General features: G+C 43.4%; 1 protein-coding gene and 1 pseudogene across 1 annotated transcript; both read left to right on the top strand.

Moving 5' to 3' along the window:
• LOC135395763 (cell adhesion molecule Dscam1-like) overlaps positions 1 to 12,547 on the top strand; it is a 97,914-nt pseudogene that overhangs the window by 73,340 nt on the left and 12,027 nt on the right.
• On the top strand, positions 232 to 2,594 carry LOC135394399 (uncharacterized). Its single transcript, XM_064625127.1, has 8 exons — positions 232 to 422; positions 632 to 800; positions 886 to 963; positions 1,057 to 1,110; positions 1,257 to 1,301; positions 1,683 to 1,709; positions 1,797 to 1,832; positions 2,214 to 2,594. The coding sequence occupies exons 1-8, from the start codon at positions 278 to 280 to the stop codon at positions 2,437 to 2,439; spliced, it is 780 nt and encodes a 259-aa protein (XP_064481197.1). The 5' UTR covers positions 232 to 277; the 3' UTR covers positions 2,440 to 2,594.

Below are 12,547 nucleotides of genomic sequence, written 5' to 3'. Positions count from 1 at the left end.
CCAGTTCCCACATACAGCGATTTGCTACACAGCGGTAAAAAACAGCGCTATGTTTTCCTTCTCGCAGTGCTATGAACTGCTACAAAACGGAATCTGCCGAAGTTGAGCCCCGGTCAACTTTTTCAGTGCTATTTTAAGCGCTGTTCGACATTGACCAATCGGGAGCTTCTTTTGGCGATGACGTAGCGGAAGCTGTGTCGTAGTTTTGCTTCCGCATTTCACGGCGCGAAGGCAGCGAAGACGCGGAGACCACGTTGGGACCACGGAGCAAGCAAAAATGTCGAGTAATTTTCCATTTAACCAGTTAATCGACATGGTACGGCCACACCGCTCTTTATATGACAAGGCATCTCCAAACTTCAAAGATACAATAATGAAAGACAACCGTTGGGCGGAGATCGGGCACGAACTGGGAGTAACAGGTGAGTTTTGCCAGAATTGCATGTTCTCGTGTGGACGTTCTTGTACATGTGTTTGCACATTTCTAATTTATCGTAACAGGAGAAAGTTGTGAGGTGTCTATCACATCAAATGTGTAGGCAACCTGTTACGCTTCTCAGTAGCGTTCCTGACGTTACGGCTGTTCGGAGTCTGAGTTTCGTTTTGTCTTGTTTTCAATTCTGTTTGCCAGGAGCTGTGGCAGCACAAAAATTTCAGACGATGAAGGCCAAATACGCAGCAGAAAAGAAAACATTTCTGGACTCAAAGAGGAGTGGATGCGGGGCGGCTGAGGTCAGGCACTCGAAATGGGCCTTTTATACGACTCTCGACAGTTTTTTAGGAGATAGAGACAGCAGCTTGTAAGTGTGCTCCACAGTTTGCTTTAAACCGGTGCCTCAGTATATGGGTGGTCGTTATTAAGAATTGATACTTGTTTCCTTGCAGTGCGACGTTGTCCAACATTCCCGCAGCCGACATCTCCAGCCCAATAGAGGAAAACTGCTCTGGCGTTGAGGGGTTGATGTGAGTATGCTTTTTATGCACGGTCATTCGCGGAATAGTTTTATACCAAGAACTTTATATGCATAATTTTATACCAATTCATATTTTGTACAGCCAATATATGGTCCATTCAGAATATTTTGAAGGAGGTGATGACACGTCCACAAGGTGACTTTCATGTGCAACATTTTCTACTGTGAAACGAATAATTGAGTAGAAAGAGCCATTGTGGCTCAGAAATAAGGCTCTTAGGTCCCACAACCTTATGTGTGATCTCAGAATTTATCATGTGACTGCATCTTGATGTTTTTCAGCCATAGCCCATTGACTGTGCCATCAGAAGAGTCAACTTCGACCAGGTAAGCATCAAGTTAGTTTTTTATACACAATAAGACACAGGACACGAATAATTTGTACGTGGTGAAACCTTTGTTCTGGCAAACATTCACTGGACCAGGATTGTTTTCTGTTGAAGGGCAGTGTTGGTATACGAGAGGTATGTCAGTACATACTGCATGTAACCTCTATCAGGTCGGGAAAAGCTAGTCATCTAAAATAAGGGATCCATCCATCTGTTAGGTGGGATTTTGTAGTATGAACATTTGTTTGATCTCAGGTCACTCACAACTTAAAGCCCTGCGTTACTACTATTAAGTATTTGTTTTTCACTGTAAAATGAGTGCAGTAGCTTCCTTGTGATGCAGTTTTGTTGTTGTTCTTATTGTAGTTGCATTTTTCAGAATATTTGAGCAGTCATCACAGCATAGGTAAGTCGGTATAAACTATTACATTTACTCAGCTTGTAGTCTGCACATCACATTCCAGGTTTCAGATCAGGTCTTTTTTTGTTGCAGCTCTCATGTGGCCACTCCGACAGCAGCTCCCAAAAAGTAAGTGGAATGCATGCAACAAGTATAGCTGGGCACAACTCAGCATTGTGATAGGCTTGTGTTTTGTTCGTCCTCTGCGTAACTGCCTCATCCAACAAAGCATAGATATATAACTATGTAAATAAGTATAGATTGAATATATGCCTTTTTAGCTGATACATATATTTTGAATGAGAAATGTAAATTCCTGCTGGTGTTGATTTGCAAATGCAGGTCAATGATGTACGACATATATTCCGTAAGTAGACATTCACATATTTGAAGATGTTTGCGAAACGATCGACACTGCTTCAGTTCTGATCATCATCAACATCAGTGTAACTGCCATCCATGGTGTTGTACATTGAATGCTGAGAATTGAAATTCTGCGTTTATTTTTAGGAGGAAGCGCACTGGTGGGGACGACATCATTGACTGCATAAAGGAAAACATGGACTCCCTGAACAAATGGAAAGGAGAACTGAGCAGCAAAGATCACATATTTTATTTTTGTATGATGTTGGCCGAACGCTTACGTGTTCTTTCTCGACCATGTGCTCTCCAGTTCATGACAAAGGTGCAAAACTACCTTCTGGACGCTGAAATGGAAGATTGCGCAGAAAAGTAAATACATGTACACAAAAGGAAGGACTGTCTACATTTTATAGATAATATATGTGTGTCATTCAAAAAACAGGCTGTGCATAAAAATTTATTAATATAAGTGGAGCACATTTAACGTGAGTCTGCCCATATGTGGCTGCATGCTGCACGTGCCGCAGGGTATGACAGCAGATTAAGCAAAGCCTATATACAGTTAAATCAGATGTTCAGTGGAAGCCAAAATAAAGCAATGCACGCTAAACAGAAAGACAATATACAAATCTATGAAGCAGAAACTTACTAATAATATACTGCCATCACAGCAGAACCATGAGCTTGAGGATATGCACTAAACAAAAGACACGACACACATGAATGCTTTCTGGGTCTTGTGAGCGTCGTTCAAGGTGGACTGAGACTTCTCCTTCTTTAAATTCAATGGATGCAGGCAGAATGAAACTACATCAGTTTTTCAAAGTGTTCACTGTTCACATCTAGACACTGATGCTATCGCTGTGGCAACTCTGATGTCTCTGACTTTCTTTTTTTGCCTATTGCCGTCTTTGTTTCTCTCTCTCTCCTTTTTTTTTGTCTCACTCCTCAAGTTCTTTGCTGCAGTGGATTTACTGGCTAGGATTTAGTGGCTAGGATTTAGTGGCTAGGAGAAAGCCTTTTGAATATTCATGTCAGAGGACAGAGAAAAGGAGACTTTGTGGCAGTTCCTCCATTCAACCTGACCTATTCACAATCCTCTCCTGCCACGGCACACTACCATAGGTCACAATATATTCAGTATAGTCGCATTTTTACACTTTCCTTACTATGCATGTTTGAACCAAAACGAGTGCCCACACAGTTCAGTCCTTGTCCCTCAGCCCTCCATTCTCCGTCTGTGACAGTGTGCACGTCATCCTCTCTGTCGATTAGGTGTGGTGGTGCATATGATGCCCTGCTTTGTTCGTCACTCATTAAAAAGTTGTGTAGTGCCACACAAGCTACAATTACTGTGTTGGTGTTCTGGAGGGATGCTTTAAAAGGCCTTCTCAATACTCTCCACCGGTTTGCAAGAATGCCGAAGGCATTTTCAACAACTCTTCTAGCTCGACTCAACCTGTAGTTAAAGACCTTCTTCGGGTAGTTGAGTCCATCTGCACGTGGATAAGGTCGCAGAAGATATTTCTTTAGGGGGAAGGCCTCATCTCCCACTAAAACATACGGCAAAGGTTGTTGCCCGTGCTTCAGCGGCTCTGGTGGAGGGAGGTTCATCAACTGGTTTTCAAAACGTGTCCCCATCTCACTTCTAGAAAAGACTCCTCCGTCACTTTCGCTGCCAGGTTTCCCTATGTCCACGCACAGAAAACGATAGTGTGCATCGCATATGGCCATTAGCACCTGCAAGTTCAAAGAAAAGTCTCGTGAAGGCAGGCATCAGAACTTGGAAAAACTAGTAAACCATAGAGTCACCGACGAAATTATAGAACTTCATGCAATAGAATATCATACAACATTCCTGCACCGCGCCTACCGTATAATACTTTCTTGTTCGTGTTACGAGACTAGTAACCTCAGAAAATGTCGCAGCCACACACGCACACACAAAAAAAACGTGTTCCAAAGCATATTTTACTGTGTTTTGCATGTTTGTTGTACATTTCACAGAAGTTTTGTGCATATTATACCCATATTTGGAAATCTTGAGCCTAGAGAAATCAAACAGGATGAACACACACAACTATTTGTGTTCCTGGTCGTGGGGTTTTTCGGTATGGATCTGTATCACCAGCTCACTTGTTTCTTAACTATCATTTCCACTGTTTAACTATATCATAGATAGTAGTCAGGATATTCATCTTACGGTGCTGAAGGATCCTTTGTAGTTGTAATGCATAGAGCCACTGTTTGGAGGGCACTCTGTCACAATGTGCTTCCCGTCGATGGCTCCAAGACAGTTCGGGAGGTTCCAGATTACTCCAAAGTCGTGGGCAACTTTCTGCCATTCCTCGGGTGTAGATGGGCACTTGACATAAACTGGTGCAAGATGGTCCCAGAGTGCCGTACAGGTCATTGCAATAACTGCGCTGACTGTGGACCTGCCTACCCTAAATCCGAAGGATATGCTTCTTTGACTGTCGCCACTCGCCAAGAATCTGAGTGAACAGAACATATGCACATACTAGACAAAATGTTGGTCTGAGGTGATGTGTAGGCTGTGTGAAGTCGAGTTAAGGTGTACCGTAATGTAAGTGCCAGCCGCGTTTCGGCAGGAATGGCATTTCTCCACCTGGTGTCGTTCAGTGTGATGGAGGGCCTCACAAGCTCCAGCAAACTTTCAAATGCCGACGGTGTCACACGAAAAAAGCTGTAAGCATACAGTGCACGTTTAGTCAGAGCTCATCACCACTCACTGGGGAGCAGGTAGAAAATACGACAAATCCAACGATAGCAACATGCCCAAGAATTAGGGACAAAACGTAAAGCAGGCTTCACCTAAAACGGATTCCATAGAGCCTGTGTATTTTGGAACGAAAAGCGCGTGCTACATATTCTGCTGGCAGCGCTTTGCATTCGTTCTCTAATGGGATGTTGCCTCTGCCAAGACGAAACTTTTGAGCAATTTTTTGGCCATGAAGAGTGGCATCTTCAAGGTTCCATTCGGGTTCCAAATTTTGAATCTGTAAAGGGGCCTTCCATCGCCACACGAACGCGCTGCGGCGAAGCCTACGTTCAAGGCCACGCGCAACCACAGGTTTGGGAAATGGCTCGCCGCAGAAGAGACTACAACGGATAAAGAAGACAAACAAGAAATAACAATACGAGGAGCAAAGATTTGTGTGTTACCTCACGTGGTAAGGGTATAGGATATAAAAAGCTAAAAACTTGACAGCAGTTTGGAGAACTAACGCCGTTGAGGTTGTAATAAAGAGCAAACGTGTATACATTATGGCTGTTACTAAGTCTGTTGGTATCATCTGCTAAACTGTGAGCAATCAAACAAAACATAAAATAAAGGTGTGGTCGGAGTGAACGGCACAACAAAGACAACAATAATGACGATGATGAAATGGGGTGTTTCACCGCGGAGGTGCGTACCCTGCGCACATGGAACATTATGTGAAGATGATGAAGGAAGGATGAAAACACAAGAAAGAACTAAAAAGAACAGCAAAAAATGAACCAACGACAGCTTAAGACGACATGTACTACTTTGCACAGGAAAATGTGATATCTGAGGTTCTACGATGTGCTAGGGTTGTCAAACCAAGTTTATCGAGGATAGGTTCATAATTATAGACACCAATGTGTCGGTCATAGAGAATGTCAATGACTCCAAGGAATTCAATGTTGTCATTCGGTCAATCTCTTATCTTTGAAAATTAGTGAAGCTAATTAAGTATACCATTCTAGTTAGCCATCGAACACTGATGAGACCGGAAATAGGAAAGATATCCGAGAGGCCAGGTATGTTAGCCGCCCAAACGGCACGTCCGGGGCTCTCATAAATTTTTAATAACAACTGTGGCACCTAATAAAGGACAACCTGTATATCCTCATGTGTTTCCATACTGACTCCCGGAAGAATTCGAGGCTCGTTCGAGTAGACCGAATGTACAATCGTATTTATGAAATAGCGCACACAAAAAAAGGAAACTAAAAAAATGACATGGTTGCAAAATTTGAGACATACACAAATAAAAGATTTGACTGAAATTGACGGGCTAAAGTGTGCCTAACGAACCAACATTCAGTTTGATTGTAGAAACGAGGTATTTTGAGGCACGATAGATCTATAAGTTGAGTGAATGTTGGCTTGGATATGTCACGGTGGCGTAGATGGTGTCGTCTAGACGAAAAAAATGCTGAAGGCTGAAGGCTCGGCAGTGCAGAGAACCTACGGATACGCATGTAAGATGAGGGAAGTAGGACAACCATGCACACACGCGCATGACGCTGAACTATAAAACCGATCTGTATATTCCGAAACTCCGAGTGGATGAACACACCGTTTGTATAGACTGCCGGTTTCGTTTATTCTTCTCGCTCTCTCCTTTTCCTTTTCTTTTTTTTTTGAGGGGGAAGAGGGGGCTTATTAATACCTGAAGACAATTTATGATACTGCTATAGGATGTGAGGCTTCCTCGCGAACGCAGGAGCCTCTCTAGCGCGGAAAACGCAAAGGCGGTCACGTGGTCGGTTTGTATTACAACACATTACTCTGCTCTCTTTCGACCACATGCTGCATGCGGACATAATGCTCGTTGCCTTGTCAATGTCATCTGCATTTTTTAGACACTGTAGATATGTCGTTCAGCTTGAAAAAACAAAAAAAGTTACAAAGAAATCACGACTTTCTGCTGTTTTTGTTTGATTTGCGATTATCTGGCGACTTTCTGTTGTCGTCATCTCTCAAAATCTCTCAAAATAAGCTCAATTTCAGACAACGAAAAAAAATAGAAAAGTAAAGAAAATATATCGTTCTGCTTTCCTGTCTTTTATTTTCCATACTTAATACAGCTAAAGCCGTAGTGGCTCAAATCGATCCCTACTGCAGCCTAATGCCGCGTGCTTGTCGACAGCCGTACTCCTGGCTTTTCTTTTCGTCAGTGGAGAGGGTTCTAGCAGGTGTGCTGTCTTATCAGCGTAGTTCTTCTGAAGATTTACAATCTTGATCCAGACGTACTACATGCTCGCGCTTTCAGCAGACTGCTTGGGACTGTGTTGTTCGCTATCGCGTCTTTTTTCATTCGATCATCTTTGTTTCTGTAGGTGTGAAGAAAAGTTTATTGACCGGTTGATAAGCCACTGCGTGCACCACGTAAAAGTCAGTTGTGTAGCATCGATTGCTAATACGTATGAGTTGAATAAATACGAATGAAGCACGATGAACATTTGATTTACACATAAGAGTTAGTGACGTCTTCATGTTGGGAAAACTTCGCATGGCTGCATATGCGATCACAATGTCCTCCTTTTAACGTTGAAGCCAAAATAATCGGGGGCACTTCAAACCACGTTACTCAAGCTGTGACGCAACATTTGCCTCAGCTTGCCGTCGTCTGGATCTTTGGACGTCGTTCCCGATTTCCGTTCTTAGCTCACCTCGCGTCATAGAGTCCACATCTAACATGCGTGACACGCGCTGGTTGAGTTCGACACTTATACGTGGCCTCTTTCCTCTTGGATGCCATCTTCTTCCCAGTACATGACGTCACGTTTCTGATATCTCCTAGCCTGTAGCGCAGATGAATTTTCTTCTATTCTTTAACATATTTTAGCCCATCCCATGCTGTGTCGCAGTTGTTTGTTCGCCGATGATGTAGGTTCTCTAAGACACAATTTTTCTTTTTTAGTCCTTGGCTAGAAGGCCATCCTAGTCAGCGCTGCTGCATGTGGCTCATCGCGGCGTAATGCGAAAAAACATGTATCTACGGGGTCACGCTCTACTGTCCGTACCCCTTGCATTTGTTTCCCAGATCTAGAAACATAGTTAGGACGTTTAACGTCTCCTGCTCCTGACGCAGATCTTTCCCTGCAGTATCTTGCTCAAATTCTTTTACCACACGTCTAAAAAGATCCCACAAGTGTACTAGTTCATCTCTGGTGTCTGAGGAAAGGTAGATTATCAAGAAGTAAATCGACATCCTTTCCTGTTAATGATGTGAATTTAGCGACTTCCGTTTTGCTGTCAGTGAGCAGTCTGACGTTCGCGCCAGTTTCCTTTATAATGTCCACCAGTTTTCTCACGGACGTGTCTTTTCCTTTTGGATCGCGCACTCTATTAGCAGTGTCTACCTCCTGCATTTCCAGAGCAGGTTTTCAAGAAGCTGCTCGACTATTCGTATCTTCATGTGCAAAACATCAGGGACAATGAAGCGGGGTTCTATAGAGAACAATGGGGGGTGCCGCACGGAGTTGTTCATGTTGCCGTACATCTGCGTCTGCTTTCCACTGGCCGAATAATAACTTGTGAGTGTTTGTTTCACAAATTTGTCATAATAATACCTAAGAAGATCGTTAATTCAAGAGCTTATATGCATTCCGTTACCGATGCCAAACAATTTAAGAAATGCTTATGCGACCATTGCGGGCGGAGGGGTGACGTGGAAATTGGAGCGATCTGCATGCCTACACTGGCGGCACTTTGCTGGGGGAAGGGATGAAGAGGGGGAGATGAAGGAGGAAGGCTCACGCGTCTGGCCGGCATGACCATTGCGCTGCATTGCCGTTTTTCAATTTCCACTTTGTACGTGTTGTCATTCTTTGCTCCAGTTGACCAAAATGTTTAATGTACTTGTTTATTTACCTCCACGTACCTGCACATTTTTTTCATGTGGTTGTATGCTGCTATGGTAACATTATGCTACGAAATGCTAACCTCCCTTTTGTATTGCCTCCATGGCCAACAGGGGAAATAAATACATGAGTCAGTAGGTCTCACAGCTGAACAACCGTCCACCTTTCGCGTTCATGCTTTGAGAGCGATAAGAGATAAAAGCGATAATCAGCTTCTTTTGCGGGACTCGCCGATGCCACTCGACTACTGAAGTTTCTCTCTCTCTCTTTGTTTTTTTTTTTTTTTTCTTACAGCGGTTGCAGACCGGCCACTACTGCACGGCTCATGATGTACTCGTACCGGGGCATCAAGCGCGGAATCATTATTTTATCTGTATCTTGTTGAGTTGCCCGCTTCATCACGACTTCTGCATTAACCACACGACAGACAGAAAGGCGAGGGCGATTACAGCAGCTATCAATGAAACCCGTGCACAAGAGTAACGACCGACTTATTGTTTTCTTTGATTTTAGTTACTTTTTTTCCCTTCCATACTTCATCTAATGAAATCATTCCTTGTTCATCAAGATATCTACTGGACCTGATAGCACTGCGGTCTTGTCTTGAGTAGGAAGTATGCTAGGACGTTGCCAAAGCTTATTCGCTCTGCGCGCGTTCTTGCTATTGTTCCTGTATGCAAGAGCTTTTGTGCCCCTATTTTCTGCGTCTGAGAATTCTGGGAATCTGCGACGGGAGTACGAACAGATGGGCCTTCCAATATGTCTTCAGACTGCCTGTACGCCATAGAACGAATAATTGCTAGAAGGGTATTCGATAATCTGTATGGGAATATACAGGGAATATATTACACGTCCGTGAGAAAGCTGGCAGAGATTATAAAGGGTTCTGGTGCGAACGTCAGACTGCTCACTGACAGCAAAACGGAAGTTGCTAAATTCACATCATTAACAGGGAAGAATGACGATTTACTTCTTGAGAGTCTACCACGCCTTGCGACCCCAGCCCTCTCCTCGGACACCAGAGATGAACTAGCACAGTTATGTGGTCTTTTCAGAGGTGTGGTAAAAGAATTGAGAATTGAGAATACTGCAGGGAAAGATCTGCGTCAGGAGACGTTAAACGTCTTAACTATGTTTCTAGGTCTGGGAAACAAATGCAAGATGTACGGACAGTAGAGCGTGACCCCGTATATACATGTTTTTTCGCATTACGCCGCGATGAGCCACATGCAGCAGCGCTGACTAGGATGGCCTTCTAGCCAAGGACTAAAAAAGAAAAATTGTGTCTTAGAGAACCTACATCACCGGCGAACAAACAAATGGGACGCAGCATGGGATGGGCTAAAATATGTTAAAGTTGGAAGAAAATTCTGCGCTACAGGCTAGGAGATATCAGAAACGTGACGTCACGTACTGGGAAGAAGGTGGCACCCAAGAGGAAAGAGGCCAGTTTTAAGTGTCGAACTCAATCAGCGCGTGTCACGCATGTTAGATGTGGACTGTATGATGCGAGGTGAGCTAAGAACGGAAATCGGGAACGACGTCCAAAGATCCAGACGACGGCAAGCTGAGGCAAATGTTGCGTCACAGCTTGAGTAACGTGGTTTGAAGTGCCCCCGATTATTTTGGCTTCAACGTTAAAAGGAGGACATTGTGATCGCATATGCAACCATGCGAAGTTTTTCCCAACATGAAGACGTCACTAACTCTTATGTGTAAATCAAATGTTCATCGTGCTTCATTCATATTTATTCAACTCATACGTACTAGCAATCGATGCTACACAACTGACTTGTACGTGGTGCACGCAGTTGCTTATCAACTAGTCAATAAATTTTTCTTCACACCTACAGAAACAAAGATGATCGAATGAAAAAAGACGCGACAGCGAACAACACAGTCCCAAGCAGTCTGCTGAAAGCGCGAGCATGTACGACGGCTGGATCAAGATAGTAAATCTTCAGAAGAAATACGCTGATGATACAGCACACCTGCTAGAACCCTCTCCACTGACGAAAAGAAAAGCCAGGAGTATGGCTGTCGAAAAGCACGCGGCATTAGGGATAGATTTGAGCCATTACAGCGTTAGCTGTATTAAGTATGGATAATAAAAGACAGGAACGCAGCACGATACGTTTTTTTTTTTTTTCCGTTGTCTGAAATTGTGCTTATTTTGGTAGACTTTGATAGATAGAACAGAAAGTCACCACAAAATCGCAAATGAAACTCAAACAACAGAAGTCGTGACTTCTTAACTTTTTTTTTGCAGTTTCGAGGTGAACGAGGATATCTACAGTATCTAAAAAATGCAGATGACATTGACAAGACAACGAGCATTATTGTGATCAAAAGAGAACAGAGTAATGTGTTATAATACAAACGGAACACGTGACCGCCTTTTACAATTGCGCTTTCCTCCCTAGAGAGAGGCTCCTGCGTTCGCGAGGAAGCCTCACATCCTATAGCTGTATCATAAATTGTCTTCAGGTATTAATAAGCCCCATCCCCCAACCCCCCCCCCCCAAAAAAAAAGAAAAGAAAAAGGAAAAGGAGAGAGCGAGAAAGAATAAACGAAACCGGCAGTCTATACAAACGGTGTGTTCAGCCACTCGGAGTTTCGGAATATACAGATCGGATTTATAGTTCAGCGTCATGCGTGTGCGTGCATGGTTGTCCTACTTCCCTCATCTTACATGCGTATCCGTAGGTTCTCTGCACTGCCGAGCCTTCAAGCCCCCAGCATTTTCTTTCGTCTAGACGACACCATCTACGTCACCGCAACATATCCACGCCAACATTCACTCAACTTATAGACCTATCGTGCCTCAGAATACCTTGTTTCTATAAGCTAACTGAATGTTGGTTCGTTAGGCACACTTTAGCCCGCCAATTTCAGTCAAATCTTTTATTTTTGTATGTCTCAAATTTTGCAACCATGTCCAATTTTTTTGCGCTATTTCATAAACACGATTGTACATTCGGTCTACTCGAACGCGCCTCGAATTCTTCCGGGAATCAGTATGGAAACACATGAGGATATACAGGTTGTCCTTTGTTAGGTGCCACAGTTGTTATTAAAAATTTATGAGAGCCCCGGACGTGCTATTTGGGCGCCTAACATACCTGGCCTCTCGGATATCTTTCCTAGCCGGTCGCATCAGTGTTCGATGGCTAACTGAAATGGTATACTTAATTAGCTTCACTAATTTTCAAAGATAAGAGATTGACCGAATGACAGCATCGAATCCCTTGGAGTCATTGTACATTCTCTATGACCGACGCATTGGTGTTTATAATTATGAACCTATCCTCGATAAACTTGGTTTGACAACCCTAGCACATCGTAGGACTTCAGATATCACATTTTCCTGTGCAAAGTAGTACATGTCGTCTTAAGCTGTCGTTGGTCCATTTTCTGCTGTTCATTTTAGTTCTTTCTTGTGTTTTCATCCTTCCTTCATCATCTTCACATAACGTTCCACGTGCAGTGGGGTAGGGTACGCACCTCCGCGGTGAAACACCCCATCTCATCGTCATCATTTATTGTTGTCTTTGTTGTGCCGTTCACTCCGACCACACCTTTATTTTATGTTTTGTTTGATTGCTCACAGTTTAGCAGATACCAACAGACTTCGTAACAGCCATAATGTACACACGTTTGCTCAACGATGTCAGTTCTCCTAACAGCTGTCAAGTTTTTAGCTTTTTATATCCTATACCCTTACCACGTGAAGTAACACACAAATCTTTGCTCCTCGTATTGTTATTTCTTGTTTGTCTTCTTTATCCGTTGTAGTCTCTTCTGCGGCGAGCCATTTCCCAAACCTGTGGTTGCGCGTGGC

The sequence above is a fragment of the Ornithodoros turicata genome, chromosome 5 (genome assembly GCF_037126465.1).
Source record: "Ornithodoros turicata isolate Travis chromosome 5, ASM3712646v1, whole genome shotgun sequence".
In the NCBI taxonomy this organism is placed as follows: domain Eukaryota; kingdom Metazoa; phylum Arthropoda; class Arachnida; order Ixodida; family Argasidae; genus Ornithodoros; species Ornithodoros turicata.
Note: the sequence above shows the minus strand (reverse complement) of the source record. Positions and strands in the feature narration are given on the sequence as shown.

What these genes read in the sequence shown, in the direction of transcription:
- LOC135394399 (XM_064625127.1), top strand. Translation starts at nt 278, where the DNA reads ATGTCGAGTAATTTTCCATTTAACCAGTTAATCGACATGGTACGGCCA. An exon ending in GAAGAGTCAACTTCGACCAG is followed by an intron (nt 1,302 to 1,682) that starts GTAAGCATCAAG and finishes TGCATTTTTCAG; the next exon opens with AATATTTGAGCAGTCATCAC. An exon ending in CCGACAGCAGCTCCCAAAAA is followed by an intron (nt 1,833 to 2,213) that starts GTAAGTGGAATG and finishes GTTTATTTTTAG; the next exon opens with GAGGAAGCGCACTGGTGGGG.